At 41.5% G+C, this 25247-nt stretch overlaps 1 protein-coding gene across 5 annotated transcripts in view; it reads left to right on the plus strand.

Annotated features, from left to right (window-relative positions):
* The window catches only part of RARB (retinoic acid receptor beta), a 337838-nt gene that overhangs the window by 132657 nt on the left and 179934 nt on the right, over positions 1-25247 (plus strand). For all 5 annotated transcript variants that reach the window (XM_075083266.1, XM_075083264.1, XM_075083263.1 and 2 more), the window contains one exon: positions 8878-9378. In XM_075083266.1, coding sequence (XP_074939367.1) covers positions 9201-9378 — 178 coding nt within the window. In that variant the 5' untranslated portion in view covers positions 8878-9200. The remainder of the gene's footprint in view (positions 1-8877; positions 9379-25247) is intronic.

The following is a 25247-nucleotide window of genomic DNA, read 5'->3' on the forward strand; positions in this document are numbered from 1 at the left end:
GCAGTGATGGTAAGTGCTGTATGTGTCATTGGTCACCATGACATGTTTTCCATCAGCTAGAAGGTTAAGGATGAGCACTCTGAGAGCATGCTTGGGAGCCTTCAGATAGATCCCCCGCATCCTCATAGCTGTAACACCACTTGGGAAGAAACTGGCATACTTGTAAACATCTGCACATCCCATAATATTGGATTATGTTACTGAATGTAGACAGCAGGATGTGGTTTTCCTTGCTTACTCAGTCTCCCTTCCCCTGGCCTCCCGTCTCTTTCCAAAAGCCCTTCTCACAAAAACTTGCTTTGACTGGGAATCAATGTGACGCTCTCTTGAGGCGCCTTGTACCTAGAGTTAAAGACCAATTAATTGCCAGTTAAGGGGAAGACGAACAGTGGAGATCTTTTTCCTGGACAGGAAGCGTGTCCCATTCTGAACTTAGTCAGAGATCAGCGATGTCACTTTTCCTTTATAGATAGTTGAGTATGCCATCAGTTTAAGGGTGCTACCTGATGGCCTGTGTAAATCTTCCCAAATCTTAGGAGCGTGTTGGCACTGGTTGCAGCTCACCTTTGTTATCTGTGATTCTTTTTCTCTGCCTTGACTGGATGATGAGGGGTGAGCCCAAGGGATAGGTTCCTTAATCCCATCAGTGATAATTTTTCCTCTTCATTGGTTGCCATCTCGCATAGAAGCAGGTATGCTCAAAACAGTCTGATTGGATACATAGGACCGTAAAGGACAGTTTCGGTTGCATAGTCTAGTCTAGTTTTTCTGAACTGTAGGGAGAAACTGCAGGAACAAAAGAAACCCACTGAAGAAATGGAGTCGGAGAACAAGACTAAAGTAGTAGGCATAGCGCATTGTGTGGGAAAAGCTGCTTATTGGAATTTCTGGTTATAAGTGACTTGAGTGACCAGCCTGCTTGTAAGAGCTGTTTTTGCTGGCTGCCCTGTGCTGCTTAAATTGTGGATCATCTGAATTGTGTTTGAGAGAAGCAATGGATTTTTCCCTTTGAGTTTGGGGATGGGCAGAAACAGGGAAATGGGTTCAGTCTGCAAAAAACACCCACACGTTTGGTCTGGCGAATCTCTGATCTCCTAAACCCCTGTAGCCCATGGGATAGTCTCTCATTTAGGGTATTCTCGATGTGAAGTTACTGGCTTACATCCTCAGAAATAGTAATAAGGACAACAGAGATGACAATGTAAGAACAGTAGTTTTTATTCCACTGAAAGAGCAATTTTAAGCATTAAGAAATATCTTTTAAAGTCAGGGAGGGAAATCAGTCTAAAAGTTCGCTTAAACTCAGGGAGCAGGAAGCTCAGTTACCCTCCTTTTGGCTTCCATAAATGAAAGAGAACTTTTCTTGGCAGTCCACTGGGATTTTTGAATGTGGTAGAATAAGTAAGGAATGCATTTAGTTACAAAGGAGAGTATCCTATATACCAGCACAAAATGTATTCAAAGCCCCTTGAATTCTCTGCAGAAAACTGCAAGAGAGTTCCTTACAGAGGTGATTGAAAGCCACTGCACAGGAAATCAACTTCTCATCCTGTACATAAACATGAGCCAATTCTACTATATCTGGTTCTCGGGGCAGTACACACAGTAAATTGTTAACCCCATCACCTGACCTAACCATTTATCTTTACTTCTCAGTATAGTTTTGGCAGCTGCTGAGTAATGAAAGAAACATGGAATGCAGATAGCTGGAAGAAGAAAAAAAAAAATCAGAACCCCCAAAAAACCCCAACCCGAAAACCACTACAACCCCCCAAAACCCCCCACCCCTCTGTTACAAACAGCAAATAACTGGAGAAAATGAGAAATTGCCTGATGCAGTGGGAGGATCTTAAATATGGTTAGTATAGAACAGAATTAACATCTCTGTAGAAGAACACGTGAAGCATGGATTTTCAATCCTTCACATCTCTTCATTATGCTAGCACTGTGCTAGCACAAATAAATTAATAACTCCCCTGAACCTTTGTGGAACAAATAACCATAGCGCCTTTCAGATTTTGAAATGTAAGCTGTGTGTGTTTTTAATGTTATGTGTTATACATGAGGGTTGGCTGAAATAGGTTATTCTGCTTACAGAGTATTGTTCCCATATGAGGATTCAGGCTATGTACTCACAGCTGCTACTCTCCAGCATGGACTCTCAGTTCCACTAAAATCAATAGCTGGCACAGCAGGGCACTGTTGTATGGTGTGTAAATAAATGGGTGTCATTGTCTCACTTTTTTTTTTTTTTCCTTTTCCCCTTTCAGATTTAGATTTGGGTGTTTTTCAGGCATATATCAGTGTGTGCTTGCAATGCAGGCAATACGAAACATAGCTGCTTAGGAAAAAAGAAGCTTCCCCCCTTTTTTATACTTCCCAATAGGATTTTCAAATAAACAACGATTGCATTAATTATATTAATTATCTCTTAACGATCTCAGTCAGGAAAAAACAAATAAAACAGAAACCCATTTTGCAAGTGTCAGCTTTATGACAAAAAGGAATTCACAGTCGCCCAGTAGACAGCTATCTTACATACTAAGATGTAGGAAAATTGTCATAGTAATAGTGTCTTAATTCAGTTACAACAATTTATCTTCCCTCCTCCCATAAGTCTTGCACCTATAGTTGAAAATATATGACATTTGTGGTTATGGGATGTAAGAGCTACAGATCTGCTTTTCAATAAACTGACTTTGAAGTTCTGTTTCATGTATTTTCTTTTTTATTCATGCATCTGGTCATATAGAGTGGTTTACTTTTTTTGGCTGCAAACTTGGCAGATACAAAATGCAGATGTTGTTCTTCTGACTTAAGCTGCTATTTTAAGCTTTTTGGCCAGCAGTTGAAAATTTTAGGCTCGGTTGTTTATTTGCTTATCATCAAAGTGGTTTTTGTCATATAATTCATATGCAAGTATTAGCTTTCTATGTTTACTTTCAGAGTTTGAGATTAACAGTATGGTCTTTTTTTTTCTTTCCTTTTTTAAACCAGCATGCTCTTTTCATTAATAATACAGTAGAATATGTTATGCTTCAGGGAGCTTTTATTTGCCAAAAACCCACCCCAACCCTCACATTGTGCTGTAGTGCTTTCCCTTTAAGAAAACCATATCTCTCTCCAGATGCCTGCATCTCTTTGATACAGAAGGGTACACTAAGTTCCATCTATAAACAGAATCCACTAATTAAGAGTAATTGCTTCGGAGATTGGTACAGACTATTCAGCATCAGATGCATGTTCCTCTCAGATATCCATTAGCCTCTAATAAGATAATGCAGATGTGCCAGTCTGTTTCCTGTTTCCTTCTATTGTACCTTTATTGCCGTATATGGACCAATGGGATGGGCTGAACAATAAGTGGATGTCCTTTTGCTCCCAGAGCCCTTCTCAAAGGAATGTTTGTTATTAGATTGCTTTTTCTGTTTAGTTTCACATCACTATGCTAATAAAGGAAACATAACACTCCAAAGGCTCCTTTTTTTTTTTTTTTTTTTACTTCTGCCACGGTAACTAGTTTATTGTTTAATTAAATCTTGTTGGATAGCCAAGAAAACAAAAATGCTACATCTCACAGTCAACGAGGACCGCTGGAAAATGGAGTACACCCCTTCTTGAAATAAAGTTTCAAAGCATTTTTAAGAGTTTAAAAGCAACGTTGTTATTGTGTTACTGTATGTGACTGATTTGCGCTTGACTAGTGCTAAATCTGCTGAATTATTCAGTACTACTCAATGCAACACCATCAGCTAGCATAATAGAAAGCATGTGCGTAATCAGGGATTTCAGTACAAAACTATACATTAGATACAGTAAGGGTTCCTGAAACTATTAGATCTTGACTTGTTTTGAAAACAGCATTAGACTATGTCTCTAAGCCGGTTAATAAATAAGGACTCCGTCAACTCTGTCCCTTGGGAAAAAGATGGAATATATTGTTGAAAGGTTTTGCATGTGGAATTTCTCTGGAACTGTTTTTGTTGCTGGGAGAGGAGCTTCTCCTGTCTTGCTGCCCAGGCTGCCCTTGCAGTCCAGAGGTTCCTGTTTTAGGAGTTAGCCTAAGATTTAGAGAGGGGGGATTTTTGGTGTTGGCAAGAAAATGGGAAATGAACTTACAAGAGACTTCCTCCATGACCCTGGAAACTCTGAGGACATCTATGCTGCAGACTGCTAGGCTTAGAGCAGCAAATTCCCCAGCACCTAGCTCTCTGCAGAGTATGTCCTCATGTTGGCATGCCTCTCCTGTGTTCGTGGTTTCACCCCCAATTGTAAATGAAGGGCAATAGTGGTTCACTATGGTAGAAGGGTGTAGGGACCGTGGCTTTAGCTTAAAAGTTTGCTGGGTGCCACAGTTGTGGATATCTTAAAATGACTATCAAATTTCAAACATCACCGCAGGTAGGGCAGAACTCTCCCTGCTGACCTTTTCAGAACTGAGGGAAGAAAAAAAGGCAAAAATCGTGCTTCACTTGCAATGCTGACAGCTTCATTCCCTGCTATGGACAGTGGGAGGGGAGGAAGAGCAATGTGGAATCGGGGTGGTGTTGGCAGAAGGGAGGACAAACCTTCCTACTGGCACAGGACTATCGGCCAAGCCTCCTGGTTTGGCTTCTTGCCTATCTAGCTGTTGATGTGTGTCAAAGTCACCTGTAACAGCAAAGGGATTTTATAATTAAAATACATCTTATGGAAATGCAATATTTAGAAGGATGAATTATGTTACAATAATACCGAATATTGTTACCAAATGTAAGGTAAATAGCAATATAATGAATGAGAATCAAATCATTTAATGTATTCTAGGAGAACTGACAGATGTGGAAAGCAAAACTTTTCTGTAGTAAAGCCTGTGCAAAATGCATGGGAATTTAAGAGACAATAAGAAAAGCTGGGTCACTGTTTATCTAGCAAAATTTGGAGCTTATACATGAAAACTTCTGCTGAGCTACACACGCACCAAGAAATGTGGAAGAGATGGGTACACCTGCTGCATTAACTGCAGCTGATAAATATGCTGTCTGCTCTGCGCTGGAGCTACTGTAGCCTCCTTCCCCTGTGGCCATCTGCTTTATCACTGAAGTCAAGTCAATAAAAGGCCTGTAAAAACCAAAAAGGAGGCATATGTTCTGTCAAAGAAGAGTCATTGGCTGCTGTTCAATACAATGTAGTGCACAATGTGATCATCTCTTGGTAAGCCTTCAAAGAAGCTTTTCTGTATGATCCTTTCCATATTGTTCATACTGAGGGCCTTGTACCCACGAACAATCCCTAAGGACATGACTAAGGAAGAGGATTTTCATCCTATGCAGGGTAGATCCTCTGAAGGGCCTCAATGACAGCCATTTTCTGAAAATTTTGCGTTGTATGAATGAGTGCTCAACCACCGCCAAGGTGACTCTGCAGTCAGTTTGGCTTGCTCCTTCTGGGGTTGCTCCTCAGCTGTGGTAGCTGGCTCTTCCCATCCTGTTTAGGGTGCGCTCATTAGCTCCCTCTTCAAGGGAATCCAGGTATGGGCCAGAGGAGAGTGCATTCAAGGTCCACACAGCATGGAAAGGATGGAGCTTGCTTCTGGGCAAGGGTCACAGTCCAGACAAGACATGCTCCTTCAGCTGTGTGGCGTTTTCTATAGCAAGTGACAGCAAAGTCAAGTCTCCTTCTCGAAGCTGGCACCTGTACAGTGGCTTACAGTGTTTGGTGCTGTGGTGCAGGTTTAGCTGAGGAAAAGAGATGTTTTCACCTTGAAGCCATCTGCAGCCTAGACGCCTGTGGCTGGTGTCCACTGCTGGGATCTTCATCAGTGAGTTGAGGAGTGTGAACGTGTTGGTCTGGTGACACAAGTGAAGTCTTGCCTTAGGAGTTGTCTTCAGTGCCATGGAAGTGGCATGAATGCGGGCAGCTGATTTTTGGGTTTCCTGTGCTGCAGCAGTTTCTACTTTGTGGTGTCCTCTGCTGTGCAGTGATGGAGGTGATGGGTCTGTAATTTCTGTTAGCAGAGCTGGTGACTTGAAGTCCCTGGATAAGTGCAGAGCACAGGTGGCATTTCCTTCTTTACATGGGTAGAGTTGCTGGAACGTAGGCGTCTGCCTACAATTGCCTCTTCGGCCATCATATAGATGTTCAGCATGTGAACATTTTTAATGTCCTGCTGCTCCTGAGGGGCACTATTTAGAGTTGAACGTTACACTGTTTAGAGTGTCATACCTTTTGCACTGTCTTCTTTCTCTGCCTTTAGTTGGAGAGAAAAGCAGAGGAACAAATTCTGAAAGCTTATCTCCGGCACGCCAATCTGCAGGAAATTTCTTGCCATGAAGGGTAAAAGGAGGGTGATTTTTGAGTAAGGCAAGAGAAACTTGTTTTCTGGTAGTAATTTCAGTAAATAGTTATACCTAACATCAAATTAAAAACATGCAGAACTATAGGATTATAATCTGATTTTGGCACTGTTAGGTATTTCATATGGTTTTGCATACTAAGGGACCATAATGTTGCTGCATTTTGTCGTCACCAGGTCCGTCACAGAACATGTTCCTCCGGTGGTGAGGAGGTGACCAAAGAGTTTGCCAAGTGCCCTTTTTTCCCCTCCATGCTGGAGTAGTCTCTTCTTTTCTGAATACTTGTCACTTAAATGTACAAATATATCTGATGATGTGGTTCTGGGAATTTTTGTAATTTATGCTGAGCTCTGCATTTTTCTGGCTAATAGAAATATAATTGAAGGTTTTATGTAGTTTTATAAGATGAATTTTATTTCCAAAGCCTTACATCATTTAAGAATAGGTGACCTTGTTCTGTGATTAATTTAATGCATAGATTTTTGGACCTGGTTTTCATCACCATCCCTCCCCTTTTTGTTTTTTTACAAACATTTTGAAGTGTGGTATTTTTGCCGGCTGTTGTGGAATTGCTTTAGAAAATGTTAGCTCTTTGTGTATTCCTCTGACACTTGGCTTTCCCTGTCTCTTAAGGTTCATAAAGCTTTAGCTAGGTAAAACAGTCACCTGCAATGGTTCATCTCATTTTGTGGTGTTAATGAGTCGTTATATTTTAGCCATTGAGGCTTCCCTAAAAGATCTGCCTGGTTTCACCAGTCTCCAGGCACGAGGTCCTCGAGCTCAGCATGGCCAACAGCTGTGTGTTAACTCACTATACCCCTGTTACAGTCTCATCTCTGCATACGTCTGTCTGCATTAGCATTAAAGGTATTTTGTGCATAATTTACATGGTTATCAAATACTTACAAGCTACATTTCTGTTATCCCCAAGCAGGCTGCACTCAGCAGAAATTGCTGTCTGAAAACATGCACAGCTGGTAACCTTTGCTGGTATTCCACACAGAGGAGAAACACTCCGCTGCTCTCTGACAGGCAAACATATGCATTTGGGGTTGGGTTTTTTCCCTTTCTTTTCCTCGCTCATTTAAATTCTTACCAACAACTAGTAGACTGAGTAGCAATAGTGACAGTCAATGTGGAGTTGTCACAGTTCCCTCCTCTGGCATCAATTTTGCTTTGTGACCTTGACAAATCATTTCACCATTGCCTTTATTTTCCCACCCAAAGATCTCCTTGCCTTTGGTTTCAGGCCATAATTTCAAAGAATTACGAATAAAAATGCTATATAATGGTGGTGATGTTACTGATCGCTGCCTGTAGCAGATACGAGGGTGTAGCACGTTGTCTGAGGAAACAAAGCCTTTAGGCAGCCCTGGACTGCCTTGCTTTTGGGTGGTTGAGCTCTGTGGCTCCTACTGTCTTCTCCCAGCAGTGTGTGTTGGAGGAGATGGGTAACTCCTTATTCAGGGTGATGCTCAGGAGCCAGCTGCGGCACTGCTTTTGCCTGGAGCGCTGCACAAATAACTGCAGGAGAGTGTTTGCAATGTGGAGCGGTTGCAGCCTTCCCGGTAGTTCTCAAGACACTAGTAGCACTTACTAGCGTTGCACAAGAAGGTTGGTTTTAAGACGACCAGCCATTGGCTGTACATAGACTTAAACAGCTATGGTGGGAGCAAATTTCATGGCTGAGAATAGTACAGGAAGTCCCCTGTTCTCAGCCTGAGGCTTTTGGTACAGAGACTGAGAAAATGAGGACCCTTCAGTAAGCGCCAGCTATATGAGTGAAACACTGAGGAGCAAGGCGTGTGTAGCTCTGGATGACTTTGAAGATGGTGGTCATGAGAGCAAGCGAGTTCCCTAGCAGAGCACAGGAGCAGTGTATTGCCTTCATGCCACTCACTCACCCAGCTTATGAAATAACAGGTGCTTGTTTATTTGGTGATAGAGGCAGTTCCCCTTCCCTCCCCCAAAAAAAGATTAAAAAAAGACAACGATCAGTGAAGTATCTCTCAAGTGATAATAGATAAACTAACTATCCATTGTGAGAACAATCATTGGTAAACCAATTAGTGTTTTAACAGCCCAATACAAAAACAGTCTCAGACCCGGTTCCCCAGTCCCCTGCCTGAGCCATGGCATTGAAGTGAGCAGAGAGTCTCCTTAGTGTCATTCATTCTGGAGCTTCTAAGGAGAAACTGAAAGCTTTCATGTACGTGGAAATTTTTCAGAAGTTTATTTCCCCCCCTCCCCCGTATCAATATTTCAGGTAATCATTGATGCATTGGTTTTAAAACTGGCAGTTTCCAAAACAAGATTGCTTCTGACCAGAAATTGCTTTTGGTGTAACACATCAAGTTAATGGGTGTTCCACTGTTAGCTTTAGTAGAGTGAGAATTTTACCCCCAGGTAACCATCAAGCTGATCTTGTAGGACACTGATAAATAAGTAATCATTTAACAAAGGTAGCAAAGGGATTAAAGATATTTCTATGTGTATATATTAAAATATTTATAATAAATATATTGTTTTCTTCTTCTCACAGACTGTATCAGTATGTATCTGTAGAGAGCAACTGTTCTCCCAGAAAAACATTTGCATAAGCAACTGAACTGCGCTCTGATACCCAGAGTAAGAAGACTTTCTCTCCATGGTCTGCAGAGCAAGAATGTCCTGGAAAAGAAAACAGTAGGAAGCAGTAATGAAATATAGGACGGACCTGATCTAGTGAATTACCTTTTAATCATCACGCAACCCAGCTCAAGCCGTACCTGCAAGCTTGACAACCCTCTTCGTTCACAAGTTGATGTATCTATTTGCTGGCCTGGAGTGATGCAACATAATACTTATACACTGTGAGGTGTTAACATGACAACCAGCAGCCGCACATGTCCAGTACCAGCAGTGAATGGACATATGACTCACTACCCAGCAGCGCCATATCCATTACTTTTTCCTCCAGTCATCGGTGGACTCTCACTACCTTCCCTCCATGGACTCCAAAGTCACCCGCCAACTAGCGGATGCAGCACCCCGTCACCTGCAAGTAAGTGCTTGGTATTAATAACTGTTATTGACCAGTTTTCCTCTAACAAAGACCAATCGTGTTCGTTCTGAAATTATTGTAAGAGTAATTGCAGTTGTTCATCGGTGCTGTATTTTACTTAGGCAAAGAGCATGCATTTGTTTTGAAATACCATTTTCACTTAATCTTGTCTTTATAAAAATAAACATACAACTACATGACATACCAAGGCTGTGGAAACCAGAGGTGATAAAACCTGCTGTGGATTTTGGCATATCCTGCATTATCATGTTAACTGCAGAATCCAATGATGTGCTTAAAGAAAAATTGGCTGCTCTGTATTCATGTACAGAATTTTCTTAAGTTGCACAGTAATTAATACTGCTTTCATTTTCTTCCGTAAGTAGCTGCTTTCTTCCTGGGCAGTGTGTGTAGAGCAGCCCAGTGGAGAGCTAGTAGCTGTGAGCTGCCTATGGCTACAGAATGAACCCCTGAGTATATGGTTGGGTTCCATGTGTAGCCCCCTCACATTTTCAGTATTGCTGAGTGTATTAGCTGGGCAAGTTTGTTTTCATTGCTTTATGACGAACACACGTTTCCTGTTTGGACTTAATTTTATGTAGTTTACGTGGCTCCAAATAAAGCTGTCCCAGGTCTAAACTCTTTAAGTAGCATCACATAGACAAGATGCACCTCTGGAGGTCTTTGCAGTGGGTGACTGTGAGGAAAAACAGAACGTATACAGCTTTGCAGGTCAGTATGTTATGAAGATGATTGTCTAAATACATTACTGTGGTTGTTCAATATGAAAAGTTCTTGACTGAACGGCAAATTTGCAGAACTACTATGCTTTCTACTAAAGGAAAAGGAGACTTGCTATAACAGTGCCCCTCATAAATCTTTCAATAAAAGCATGTGAAGTTGGAGCTCCCAACATGCATGGGAAACCACAGTGAAGAAAAAACTTCTGAAGAGTGAAGTTGTGGGGTTTTTGCTGCCTAATACTAATTCTGGCCTCGTGTCTCACATATCTGAAGACTAGGCAGTCTTGAAGAAAAGCAATTTTTCTTCCCCAGTTAATGTGGACAGTTTTCATGCAGTCACATGTGGGAGGAGGTATAATAGGGTCAGGCCTGTGTTTGCTGTTTTATTGCAGAGTGTTTATCTTTATTGCAGGTAAAAAAATGAAACTTTTTCAGCCAGAATGTCTGCAAATAACTGTTTGACTTTCCAATCCTTTCAGAAATTAACCTGGTTAATTATCAGAATACCGTACTGAATTTATCCCCCAATATTGCAAGAACACTCACCTGCTGAATAAATAGTGTCATTAGTTAATGGGAACTTTTTCCCGAGGTATACATTAGTAAATACCAAGTGTATATGGTCAGATATGCAGTTTTTCTTTTCCATGAGTTGGTGCTGTGGAATTAACAGTGTGTTGCAGATACATTTTTCATGATTAATAAAACAGTCGGTGTTCAGCCTTTTGAAAAAGTAGTGTTAAGTATGAATTTCTGTGGATATACAAATAAGTGGCGGCTACTTAATCTTTGGGTTTGTATCTTTATGCCCTGGTCCCAGCATTTTCAGGGCATTATTTTTGTTGAGGTGCTTTGCAGCACTGGCTCACATTGACTGAGCTCGAAAGCCTGGCAGCTGTTGTGCATAGCTTGAGGCAATAATGTTTGAAAATACCAGCTAAAATTGGCAAGATAGGGAGGAGGGTGACTTGAACGAGAATTTCTTTTCAGACACAGTTCCCTGCAGGATGACTCTTCTTGTTTGTACTACTGTTTTCTTACCTTTGGTGGTGACAGCCTGTCTTGTTTTGAAACTAGACTTCTGATTCTGGAGTTTGAGGTTAATATCACTAGAGTTATAGAGACAACTTCTTGGAAGCGAGTAGGTTGCTCTTTGGGTTATATTTCAGGTTTTTGTTTCTCATTGTGGATGGTTTTATTTATTTATTTTTTATAATAAAGCCACCCATGGGCTGAGGTCAATATGATTGATGGCCTCTATTAAAATTAGAACTTACTCTGGATGGTGGAAGAATATAGATCTCACTTGCAAAGACCTGAAGAAATTAAAGTTTGGCCAACCACTGCCCTCTATATGTTTGAAGCTATTGTACTATTTATCTTCTAGATTCTTCACATTCGTGCAAAATCCAATAGAAAATTTTTTAGTTAATAGGAAATGCTGTAAGGATATCCTTAATCTTTTTTAAATAATGCAGTTCGACAGCTTTTGTTCAAACTTACAATCGTTTAAGCCTTCATATTATTGTCCTATTTTGTTGTGTCTTGTTTTTAGACTTCCCATGATAGCAGGTAACCTGATATCAAGTTGCATTAAGTTATGTTAATCTACAGTTGGTGTAGGTATTTCCAGCACCATTAAACAGACAACAGTATTTTAGACCTAATTTTGTGAGCAAAAGGAGCTTACAATAAGAGTGCAGGATGGAGTGATTTACTTTCATTGATGTTAATAATGGTGTTGCTTCCATGACCTGTGACTTGGCTTCTGTTTTTATACTGAGATACATAGTGCAAAATACTTAATAATTAGAGGGCTGGTCACGGTGCTAAAGAGGTCAGAAGATGAAAAAATATCACTTTTACGCATACATGAACTATGCATTAGCACCGACCAAGCCCACGGTCAAGAAGATCGTTATTTTTATAAGTCCAATTGATTTACCTACCACTGTATTACTCCATACAGCACAGAGCAGACGTCTTAATTCCTGAGATCAGATGTCATGCAGGCTTCCCTGGTTGCATTAATAATGAGGAGTTGCTTCTATATTTAAAAAAAAAAGAAAAGAAAAAGCAAAGATTCATTCAGGAGATTACTGCTTAGCTCATTTAGAAATTGTAAGGGAAGGCCAAACTGGAAGCATTCCCGTGCTTCTTGGGTCATATACCAGCCTGCCCCAGACCAACAGGGTTCATCTGTCTGCTGGACTGGTAGGAGCTGTGGGAATGGATGCTTAACAAAATGCCTTCAGAGCCTGACACGTTTGCGATAGGAAAATCACAAAATGTTAGTGAAGCATTTGGGGGAGAAATAAATAAATAACTATAGGCAAAGATTGTTACATGACATCTTATTAAAGTAAAAGCATCTTAGGTTGTGATGAGTAGCAGTCATGCAGGCACACACAGGCAGTTCTGGTATGAGTGGTGTTCCTCTTCATTATTTCTGGAAGAAGGGGCCCATCTTGCCGTCGTGAGACCTAATGCTGGTAATGCTGTTGCCAGAGACCAGTAAAGCAACTGTTACAATGTGAGAATACCAGCTTAAGAAGATTTTACCTTCTTTACAAAGCATATGTTGTGGATGTAACTGCAATTTTTAATTTCTAGAAAAACTCTAATTATAAAAATTAGTCTTAAAAAACAAAAAAGCCAAGCCCTATCAAAAAACCCTAACCAAGTGAAGTACCACGTGACATTTGAGAAGGAAAGTATGTTGTTGTGCCCAATGACAGGACAAGGGGCAATGGGCACAAGTTGGAACACAGGAAGTTCCACCTCAATGTGAGGAAAAACTTCTTTCCTGTGAGGGTGCCAGAGCAGTGGCACAGGCTGCCCAGGGAGGTTGTGGAGTCTCCTTCCCTGGAGACGTTCAAAACCCACCTGGACGCATTCCTGTGCCCCCTGCTCTAGGTGTGCCTGCTCAATTAGGGGGGTTGGACAAGATGATCTCCAGAGGTCCCTTCCAACCCCTACCTTTCTGTGATTCTGTGTAAAGTCAACACAGATCATCGTAGTATATCCACTGAGTTGAAAACTGATGTGGAAAGTACTGTCTTTATGTTCTGGCTGATGGAATCGCGAGACCACACCAGTGTGGCTGTTTCGCAAGCGAATCTCAGCACGGGGAAGATGAAGCTGTGCTGCTCATTGGCAGAGCATCTTTGTAAGACTGGTTTCTGTAATGTTACTTCACCAGAATAGTCAGATTTTATTTAACGTGGGTGAAGACCACTACATAATAAAGCCAGTTGCTATGACCTGGAGATTTTGGCATGGGGAGGAAAAAATTTAATCTGAGCTAATGCTGTGATGAAGGTAATCCATGAGTGTATCTTAGATCAAATTAAAATAGGGTCTGGACAATAGCCACTGTGGAAGCCACTAAATAATGAAACACCTTAGGTAGCAGTTGCTCCTTTTCTGCTTGGATTGAGCATCCTGCTTCGGGCACCCTGTGTGAATGGAGCAATGCATGTAGCCCACGGCGTTCGATGGGAGCAATCCCATATTCTACCTCAAGCACTCTGTCACGTTTTGGTCCTTAGGCTGCTGACGTGAGCCTTTGGATCCTCAATATTCTGCCTTCATTTGTTGCAAGGGCGAAGGAGTAGGAGTAGCTTGGTAAGGGGGCAGGGAGAGTGGTGAGCCTGATAGAAGTATATCCTGGAATTTATATAAACTTAGTAAGATTGCTTCGTCCAGATAGTTTAAAAAAAAAATCTGAATGTGTTATTTAGAGGGCTGTTGGGATGTCAAGGAGAAAAATCTGTACTAAGGTCATTTGTTGTATTTTAGCCAAGCCTTTCCATACTTTTCTGTCTGGGGTGTTTTAAAAGTGCATTGTAAAGAATAAAGGACTTTATATTCTGTTATATATAAATCTTCTAGGTATGAGAAAATGTATGGAAAGCAAGATCATCTGAGGAACTGGAAGAGGTAGGTATACAATGAACTAACTAAAGCTTTACTTCTGGATAGTGCTATGTAAATACTAATTATTATATTTAGTAGCCCATATTACTGCATCTCAGGCTTTTTAGACATCCTCAGGCCAGGCAGATTGTGGTTTTAAGCGTTGTTTTCTGCTGGAATTGTTTTTCCTTCCATTACTGCTGGTTATTTACTGCTTTAACTCCAACTTAAAGCTTGCTTGTTTTTTTGTTTTCCTTGGGAAATGGATTTTCCACTGGTATAAATAAAGAGTACAGTTAAATCCAGTGTTACTGGTATAGTACTGCAAGATATTTTTGCCAGCCCCACCCGTTGCAGGAATTCATTTACTTTTCCACTTCTGTTGTTAATCATTATATTGACACAGAAAGTCCTCCCAAAAGCACTCTTTGGCAGATTGCATTAAATATGAATAGCAGATATTCATTACGATGTGTTGCCCCCAAGAGAACTCTAAACTATCTGCACTACTCATGAACAGGCAAATACACTAATTCTCCAGCTATTCAAATTATTTTCAAATAGTTTAGTGTCTCTCTAATAAAAACAAGAATGTCTCCGTTTCCCTTAATTACTTAGAAGGTCAAGGACTCCCACATCTCACTTTACTTCACAAAATGGGGAATATTTCTGTTGGAGGTTGGAGTATGGTTAATATGTGATGGATTTTCTTCCCTCAGCATAGTTACTGAGGCAAGTGCTGTCTGTAATGGAATTTTTAAAAAAATCACACCACCTTCAGTACTCTTTGGCACTCTGGAATTGTCTAAAATAATATTATAATAGTTGTATTGAATTAGGAAAAAATACATTAATCAACCTTGCTTGATTATGTTGTTGAGGTTTTTCATGCCTTCTAATTTTAATGTGGCTGTCTCCCTTTTTTTTTCCAGTTCTGCCTCCCTGGGAAGGCTTACTACATAGTCATTTACATGTATCTGCAATTAACAGATAACTTTTAAGACTTCTGTACCTATTCAGTGCATATGTTGCACATCTTTATTGAAAAGACAGAACATGTGTTTGCATTCAGGAAGAGGGGGATAAACAGAATATGAATATCAGATTTCTTGGCTACAGACAGTGTTGCCTCATGCTGGCAAGTCTGGGGAGCAATGTCCAGATGATACCCTGCAGATATCATTCATGACCTTAGAAACCACCATTTCTTTTCAGTTCTTCCTTACATTTATGTTGTGGGGTTTTTCCTGGTTGGGCTCCTTCTGCAGCTTGAAAGCATCTATGGTTCGATTAATAAAACTATGTTACATTGCCATTTTCTGATTATAGTTAATCTGAAACTATCAAAAATTTAAACTTATCTTTTAATGTTAGACCTTCTTTTTTGAGTACTGCCACTTCCTAAAAAACCAGGAGCGCCCCTCGACTCAGTGCAGCTGGTGGCTCTTGCTGCAGCTCTGCACTGCTGAAGTGAATCCTTGGCACCCTGCAGACGCAGTCTGCTTCAGATTTTAGTGGGCAGGGGACTCATCTGCAAGAAATCAGTTCTGGGTTTGTAGACAGGAATTTGCTTCCTGGGAGGGAGCTGAATTTAGAAATTGTCTACTCTGGCAGGGGAGCACGTGGTGTAATTCTGGCATGTGGTCAGTAATGGCTCTGTGCATCCCTTGTAGACTTGCTATAGCCTGAAGGAGCCTGGTGTTTGGAAGCCGAATAGGAGCTGTCAGAGAATTGCTCCTTCCCTCCTTATGGACCCTGCAGCAAGGAAATTCCCCAAAAAAATGCCTTCTTACCTAAGGTTGAAAATATGTTTCTGCGGAGTATTGCGAATGACCTTTTCCTTTGCTCTGGCCCAACCAAAAAAACACCCAGTAGCTCCCACTGTTGGGGAAGTCAGGAATGAAGAGCAAAGGGCTTGTTCCAGTACCCGGCTGCTGGGTCCCACAGGGTGACCCCTGCTGTTGCCCCTCTGGCCGGTGATGGTGTGTTTTGGTGTTGGCTGATCCACTGCAAACAAAACACACCGTATATCATTCCAAAGGAGTATAATGCCGGATTTTGGGTTTGGCAAGGTAGTGGCATCCAAAGTTTTCTCGGTGTCTGATGTGTTTCCAATCCAAATTGATAGGTGCAATCTTCCAAAATTGTTAATTGTGTGATAATTCATTGTATTAAAAGTGACTGTAAGCTTTCATTTTGCCAGGTTTCTGTCTGAAGGCATATGTTTAGCAGCTACAGTTTTAAGAAAACCTAATCATGTTATTTTAATTACATGGAGAGTTTCCATAATTACGTGGAGAGTTTCCATTCAGTCACATTGCTGTGTTCAAAAGGCATGTCACCTTTTTTTTCTTTTAGCTAAAACTTGCTGCCTCTTTTTTGTTTTTTTTCCTCAGTGCTGGCCTTGGTAAGACTTTCCTCCTTTACTCTTCTTGGGTTGTTAATTTGTGTTTACTATGCTTTTAACAATATGCGGCGTTTAATTGGGAAGGCTTATTTAAGATTCGGATAGGGCAGATTTTCATCAGGAGAGATCGATTTATGGTTTTCCTTAGCTAGAATTTCTCCCCCTTTTGCCTATTTAGGGAATATGGGGAACAAGTTGTATTACATGGACTTTTCAGCTGTATCAATGACAGCATGTTTCCCATTTAAAATGATAAATACCCACCCTATCTGATGAGTCCCAAAAGGGCAGGGAATCCTTTTTCCCTTCCTTTGTCCTTCAGCACTCCGTTTCCTTTCTTACTGCCCAGAATAGGCCTACATCAGTAATATTCATAAATGATTTACAAAAGTAATTCCTGTGTAATAGCTTGGGACGTCAAGATTTTATGATGCTGCCAGATGTGCTATCAAACAAAATTATCTGGTTCAAAAAACTTGTGATAAATCTAGTCAGGGAAAATTCCCCAGGGCAAACTCACCCTCTACAAGAGTAACTATATCTCATAAAATTGTTAGATTCTCCTTTACCACATGTTTGAAATCAGACTTAAAGCAACAGTTTTATTCACGTGCAAACTTAGGTTTGGGATAAACTAACAAACAGGAAGGACTGGCCTTAAGCAACAGAAAACTCCTTTCCTTTCAAAACACCACACACGCTCAGAGGAAATGTCAGAGTAAATATCAGAAATATTCGGAAAACCAAAACCTGCATCCCTAAGATACTCAACTGTTTTGTCTAGATAACACATTTTTAGAAAGCAGTCGTACCCTCAACATAGTGGGTCTCATCTGGGTTAGGCTGCTGAGCTCACGATTGATATTTCTGAGCACCCTGAAGTTGTGTGCTGAGCAACGTGCCCAACATCTGCCACGTGTGTGTTCATTCCTTCATAGTCTCCGTAGGGGGAAACGTATGGACAGCAGGATGCATGTTTTGGCTGGAAGTTCAGGCTTCGAAGGAATGGAAGTGCTGGATATGCACTGGAAGTCTCTGTATGGCCATGCCTCCATGCTGGAGAAGGCTGGCCAAGGCGATGCGCCCTTCGCTTAGACCTGCTGGTTTATGATGGTCCTTTTTTCACAGGAAAGCCCCTGAGGAAGTCCAGCCACCTGCACAAATGAGCTTCACCAGTATAAGTAGTTCTGTTATGCTGGAGGAACAAGGATTTTGAGCATGATTTTCATCCCATAGTTCAAGGCGTGTGGGAGAGGGGCTGAAACTCTTGGCTGGGAGTTTCTGGGGGAGAAATGTTGAGTTCGGGCAATGGAGGAGTTTGGTTCAACATTTCTTGGGAGCCCAGAGCAGAGCATGAGAGCAGGGGTCTGGAGGGCTTGTGGTGAGCAGTCTCTCTGGGGAATGCACTTCTGCATTTGCAGGAGTCCGAGGGGTTCATGTGCTCGGTGTGCTGCCTGCTGTTACACAGCACACTTGCTTATGGCTTAAATTTAAATGGAAGTCAGCTAATGTATGCAAGCAATAGGTGTGGACCTCCAGGTTGAGCTTGTTCTTTGCTATTTTTCAATGCTGAAGGCCAGTTAAATTTGATGGGTTTTTTAACCTCGCTTTAGCTTTCCTGAGTTTCACATGTTTAAATCTGAGGCTTGCACTAAGGATTGTTCTTTTTAAAAGAAATCTGAACTGCAAGAAATAAAGATGGAACGTTAAAAAAAAAAAAACAACTCACAAAAATACTTTCTTCATTCTTTTACCTTCCTAGGGATTGATTCAGACCCCAGCACAGATGCACAGCTCCTGCGAGGGCTGTGGAGACTCTGTCTATGGTCAACACTGGACATCATCCTCTTCTGTATGTGTGCAAAACCTATCTAGTTGCTTCTCAGAAATTAAAGCCGTGATCTTTTGGCTAGGTCAGTAAGGGCATGTGAGAGTGGATAGTGTTTATTCTGTAAATTTAAGACTTAGACACTTTTCAAGAGTGTCTTGTTTTTTACTAAAGGTGTATTTTGATATTTGCAGTAATTTGGCAATATAATTTCTGAGATATCATGGGGGGGGGGAAATGCATGCTATGCAGTTCTCACTTCTCAAAAGTTTTCAGGTATGTTTCAAGGCTTCATAACATAACTCATCAGAACCTTTTTACAACCAGTAAACCTTTTTACTACATTTTTACCCAGTCATTTTTTTAAATACCAGAAAATCAGTTCTTATGAAGGAAATAGCATCACTTTTTCCTCCCTGTATTTAAAAACAAAAAGAAAGAAATTCTTTAACAGCACGGAATACTCCAGGGAGAAAGGTGGTGTCCTGCTGCTTGCTCTGTGCAGCCTGCAGCTGTTATCAGAGGTTTGCCCTAAGGGCTTGCAAAACCTCTGGGCTCTAACAACCTCTGCAACTGTATCTGAGGGAGAAAAAACTTGGCTCCCTTTTAAGATTGAAAGCGTCCAAGCCAAAAGCCGGAGCGCTGCCCTGTCACAGTCAGGTCACCGTTAGTGGAAAATGCAGTGCAATTTCCTGTCCATTGTGATTTTATTTGGGTACCATGCAAGTAGTAAAGTTAAACTGCTGTGGAACACAGCATCTGACAGGGGAAATACCTAGAGGCTACAGCAGAACCAGTGGAAATCCCCATTATTTCTATCTTTTTTTCCCATCTTCATTCCTTCCAGCCACCTAGTGATACTTGTTTGAGGGTGATGGTCCTGTAGAGAGATGCACAGACCTTAAGTCTGGAGCCTTAAAATGAGGCCATGTTGTAAATCTGCAGTCTTTGGAAGAATTCACCTGCATACCAGCATTTCCTAAAAGCTATCAATGAAGGCATTTGGTGGGAAATAGAACTGTATCATGTAAACAAATCTGTTTATTATATATCGCTTTCGTATAGCAATTCCAGGATCAAGAGTTCTGTTATTTGAGAAATTAAATCCTGTGAGAATCATTAAAAGTATAGAAATAGTGATGTCATTACAAAATTAACTGGCTATAAACCCACGGGGTGACATATCAATTCATAAAGGGAATAGCAAAACAGAATGCAGGGCACATCTGCTGCTCCGATTCCTGCAGAACCATCAGCCTATTGGTATCTGCAGACCACTTGAAACGGAACATCTGTTAGAAGCACTTGAAAAAGCAGCAGGAGAAGCCGAACACCTTGCAAAACACTTTGCCGTCAGTAACATCATTGTTTCAATGGCATATTCTTAGAAAAAATTGTTGTAAGTCCCCTTCAAGTCCTAGATCTTCCTGGCATTGTTTCTTAAATAGCGGCAGCATGAGTAATTGTAAAAATAATATGGACTTTTCTAAGGACTTCCCTAACATTTTTATTACTTTTTATTTATTATACTGCTGCAATGCACAAACTGCTATAGAGTTTCCAAACAAAGAAGGAGATATGATCTCTGTTCCAAGTAGCTCAGAATCAAGAAAAGGAAGATGTATAAAGAGTAAGGGAAAGGGACGTGACTTCTGTGCCAAGCAATGGAGGTAAAGAAAGGCTCGTATCCTAGAAATGCAAAGCTGGGTTTGGGACTTCTAAAAAAAACCGGCTTCATGCTTAGAAACAAGACAGCCTGTGGAGACTGACGTGCTGCTTGTGAAGACCAACAGTAAGATGCTGCAGCTTATTTCACAAAACCTGCGTGTGCAGTCAGTGATCGATTAAGTATCGTAATTGAACTGCAATTGAACTGTGTCGTCTTAGCTCTTGACTGAACCAGTCAGGTTGACAGTATGTTTCCCCTAGCTCCGTGGTCCAGCAGAGTCCAACTAATTGGCAATTTTCTTCTGTTTAACAAAACCAGAAATATAGTTAAGCCACAGAGAGAAGGATTTCACTATTGATTAGCAGTGGTTGGTTTTGCAAAGTGACCTGACAGACATTTGGAATGCATCAGCTGTCTCACGGCGCTGCAGCCAAACATCCCGGAGCACGGTTTGCTCTCCTCCACTTTTATTAGTTGCAGAAGAAGCAAACTCTGCCAGGATGTTATTGGAAGGGATGTTTGCCATTTTAATATGTAGTTACACAAACTTGATGAAAACATATTGCAATATCTTTGATTTTTAAGAATAGGTAATTGTACTTACTCATAGTAAAAAATGTGAATCATTGCTATAAATTTTTTGGGAAGGTGAATTAAAACATACAGCACAAGTCACAAAAAATGCTCAATTTTATTCAACTCCACAAGTACCAAAGCATTATACTGGAAATACTCCTCGTTTCACTTTTTTTCAATAATCAAAGAATTTTTACCTTGTCCAAGACGAAGCTGGAGCATTCCATAACCAAGGTAAAGCCTAAATGAGGCTGTCCAACACCAGTGCAAGCATTTGGAAAGTCGCTAATGCGGGCAGTTTAAATGGGGTTTCTGCCAAACCTCTGTCACCATTGTGAAGCGCTCTGCATGTGTGCCAGTGGATTTCTAACAGTGCTGAGAATATTATACACTTGAAGGCCTAGAATTTACAAACCTCACAAGGTATACATAGGAGGAGCATTAGCACTAAAAACCAGAGTGAGGTATGTGCATTTTTCCTCCTTAGATGTTGCTTGATAATCCATTTTTCAGTCAGTTCTGGGCCCATGAAACTGTTTTGGCTACCCAGAAGTCTCCACAGTTACAGGCCCAGTAAGAAAGTAGTAAAGTAATAAGAAACGTGTGTCCCTGTTTGGTAAACTTGGTCTTTTGGGGGGAATACAGGAGGTCTAAACAAAGTTGTTAAAGCTGCTCTCCTGAGATTCTACTGGTGCAAGGTCTCCCTTGAGTGGATGCCTCTCCTTTATCATCAGATGCACTGAGCACATTTTAAGATCCAGCAGGTTTCCTCTCTTTGGAGGAAAAATGGACTTCTAGGGACTGATCTGTTGTTTGAGGCAGGCAAAGAGCTATTAAGTATCGTACAATGACAAAAAGAATCCAGCAATTGAAGTCCCCTTCCTTACCTGTAGCTTCAAGTTGCAGTCTACCTGCCCCACTCCACCTCCCCACTTACCCAGGAGCTCTACCTTTAATCTTTGTCTTTACTTTCTTGTCCCTACAAGTTGTCTCTTTGAGTCTGCAGGTTTTTTTATTTAATTGATTTCTGTGGTGTTTGTGTGCTTCTATTTACCCAATATGAAGGCATATAAACATATGCATAATTACAGAAAATATTTCTACTCCCTCTTTTCTTACTGGAGGAATGGCTTTGGTTTTTATCCTCAGAGTAGAATGGTGGCATCTTCAGTGAGATGTTGTCTTTGAGTAAGAGGGATGTGGAATTGTTTTCAGGAAGGTTAGGCTGGTTCTTGGCAGCCAAGAAAAGGGGAGAGCACAGTCTGGGAGGGGGCTCATGCCTGTACAATGACACAGGAGGCAGCTGGCTCCTGGGACTCAGTGTAAAACAGTGTGTAAAAATGTGGGGCCCAGTGAACAAATTAATTTTCTAAGTTTCTCAGAGATGACACCAGCTGAGGGGGGTCTCTTTGCCTGTGTCCACGGAGCACTGATCATCTCTCAAGGGCAACAGAGAAGGCGTTAGAGCCACACTGCTGAGTCACCTCACCTTGATCACATTTCCAATCACAAGGTTGATGGTAAGCGCATGTGACGATTCGAGAAAAAATGTTGATCGTTGTCAATTGTCCATTGGTCTGGAAAGTTGGGAACCATTGACCTAATGTGTGTCTCTAAGGTCAGGGAGACGTTTTTCCAAGGATTTGTGCCCAGGACATCAGCCTGCTAGGAGGAGCATGAAGAAAGGTTGCTGTCACAACAAAGCATCGCTTTTCCTTAGACTGGACTATTTTTCCCTTATCTTTTTCCCCAGAATGCTTATCTCGCCTGACCTGATTTCAGAATATCTTGTACCATACAAGGCACAATGATACTTTGGATCAAAACTGTGTACTTGGATATGTATGGTAGGGCACAAGTGGCTCCAATGAGTTCAAATCAAACAAGGGGCAAATTTCTTCCTGAGGCCATTAATTGGTTTAAACAAAGTTGCTCCCCAAAACATTGCGAAACACATAATCATCTCTGTAGCCATATATGCCTATGCAGAGAGTGAATAAAATTCTGCTGCCATGCCAGGTGGCTCTCTACATGGGCATCACTGACTGCAAAACAGCTGGAATTGGGTCTGTCCATGTTGGTGTTCACCGTAGGGCTGTGCAGAATGACCTTGGACTGGCCATCTGCGCCATTGTTTATGTGTTCAAGAAGTACATTTCTAATAAATTATTTTCTAAAATGCTAGGCTCAGTCAGCCCATGCGCTTTCTTTCCTAATAATAGATTGTTATTTTCTGTGCAGCATTTGTGTCAGAGAGAAGGTCCAGGGCGGCTGGGGGAAAGGGGTGAAGGAGGGCAGTGGGGCTGCTAGAAGGATTGCTGGTATTTCTGTGGGACGGAGGGAACAGGCTTCACCTGTGGCATACATTTGTTATAGATTCCCTCTAAGATCAGGAAATGAGTACAGTCAGCGCTTCATAATTAACTGTGAGCGGAAAAATCTCTGGAGATGGCTAAAACAGATTTGTCCACTTAGAGAAGAAACGCCATGACTTAACAGGTGTATGGTGCCTGTAATGTGCTACTTAGGAGTTCTTCAGGCTCGGCTGCAAACAAAATATTATCCGACTATAATAACATTGTGAACCCAAAGACCTTAACTGGTTTCATTATCAAGTGAGTGCCTGAGGGGAAATACACAGATGGAAAGGCATTCCTTTCCCTTGGTATAATGCTCCTGTGCCAGAGAATTTATGGCCAGGACACAGTTGGCCCTTGCGTGATCGCCTGGTGGAGGAAATGCATGAAGCCATTCTGGTGTGCTTTTTGGGTTTTGTTTTTTTTTTATTATTCTTGGAGCCTGTTTAAGGGGTGAGTTTTCATTGCCATCCCCAGGCTTGGGGACAGCATAGCTGTATGCCACAAGCTACAAGGTGGGGTTTGTGCTGGTCCCTTCTTCTCTCTGCTGTGGTCCTTGTTCTCTCTCTGGGCAATGGGGAGGGAACAGCCCTGCTTGGAAAACACCCACTACCCTGATGGGTGGATTCAGGCTGCTCTCTAGGTCAGTGTGATGCTCGACCGGCATAATCATCTTCTTCGAAATTAATTTATCCCAGAATGTGCTGGGGGGCTGATCAAAAGTGGTCTCCCAAAACCGTGTCTGTCTTTTTTTTTTTTCCTGGTGCAGAGGCACCTGCAAACTGGCTGAAAGACTAGTATTGGAAAGGTCAACTCTTCCCTCTGTATTCCCAACCTGTTTGCTATACTGCTGGAGATAGTGTCTACAAGGCAGAGCCCTGTCGCTGAGGCAGTCTGAAAGGCTACATGTGAAAAAAAAAAAAAAAAGAGATATTAACTCATCATTTAGCTATTTGAGGTGGCTATACTCTTTTCTGGTTCATTAGATACCCTGTGATTTCTCAGTTACAGTTGTCAAGAGAAAGGTATGATAGCCAAGTTTTTTTCACTGTGTGATCAGAGAAGCTGATGTTCCCTGGAGAGGAGTCTGGTCCATCCACCGTGGACTACTCATTTGTGGGAGAACCTGGAAGATGAATATAGAATCACAGAATGGTTTGGGTTAGAAGGGACCTTTAGAAATCATCTAGTGCAACCCCCCCCTGCAGTGAGCAGGGACATCTTCAACTAGATCAGGTTGCTCAGAGCCGCATCCAGCTTGACCCTGAGTGTTTCAAGGGATGGGGCATCTACCAGCTCTCTGGGCAACCTGTTGCAGCACTTCACAACCCTCATTGTAAAAAAATTATTCCTTATGTCTAGTCTGAATCTACCCTCTTTTAGTTTAAAACCATTATCCCTTGTCCTATCACAACAGGCCTTGCTAAAAAGTCTGTCCCCCTCATTTTTATAGTCCCCCTTTTAAGTACTGAAAGGCCACAATAAGGCCTCCCCGCAGCCTTCTCTTCTCCAGGCTGAACAACACCAACAACTCTCTCAGCCTTTCCTCGTAAGGCGATGTGTTCCAGCGCTCGGATCATTTTTGTGGCCCTCCACTGGACCCGCTCCAACAGCTCCATGTCTTTCCTGTGCTGTGGACCCCAGCGCTGAATGCAGGACTCCGGGTGGGGTCTCACCAGAGCAGAGCAGAGGGTGAGAATCACCTCCCTCGACCTGCTGGCCACGCTGCTTTTGATGCAGCTCAGGATATGGTTGCAGATATATGCAGGGCACTTTAGGTAGTTGTCTAAAATACTCTTATGTTTTCCAGAACTGAACAAATCCACAATGTTGGAAATTGCATGCAGAATCCTTGTTATATTTTTGTGTGTGTGCGTACATTTAGGCTTAGTCAAGAACCCCGAAGGTACTGAAGCAAAAACTAAATAAGTAATGAAGTTGTGGTTCAATTGTAAATGTTAATGTTTTTGTGAGAGACTGGAGGAGAAGTTCTTTTATTATTCAAACTGGCTTTTTCCTTCCTTGTTTATATATCAGTTTGCCCTCCCTTTGAACATTGTATATGGTTTCACGGTGAAGAGTTCACAAATCTTAAAATGTTGCCGTCTTGTCAATGACACTGATCATAGTGCAAAGGTCTTTTTAAAATTTCATACAGATCAAATAGCTCTGTTTGTTAAAAAAAGGTCAGAAAAAAGGTCATCAGAATCTTTCATTGTTGGCAAAACTACCTATTTTTTTCTTCGTCTGGCTCATAGAAACAGCTGAACAGAACTGATTTCACTGAAGTTATTGATTAAAAACAATCAACCACCTCCTTTCCACAGCCTTCCCCCTTCTTCTAACAGACATCTGGCATGGAAAATTTAAG

Source organism: Phalacrocorax aristotelis, chromosome 2, assembly GCF_949628215.1.
Source record: "Phalacrocorax aristotelis chromosome 2, bGulAri2.1, whole genome shotgun sequence".
NCBI lineage: Eukaryota > Metazoa > Chordata > Aves > Suliformes > Phalacrocoracidae > Phalacrocorax > Phalacrocorax aristotelis.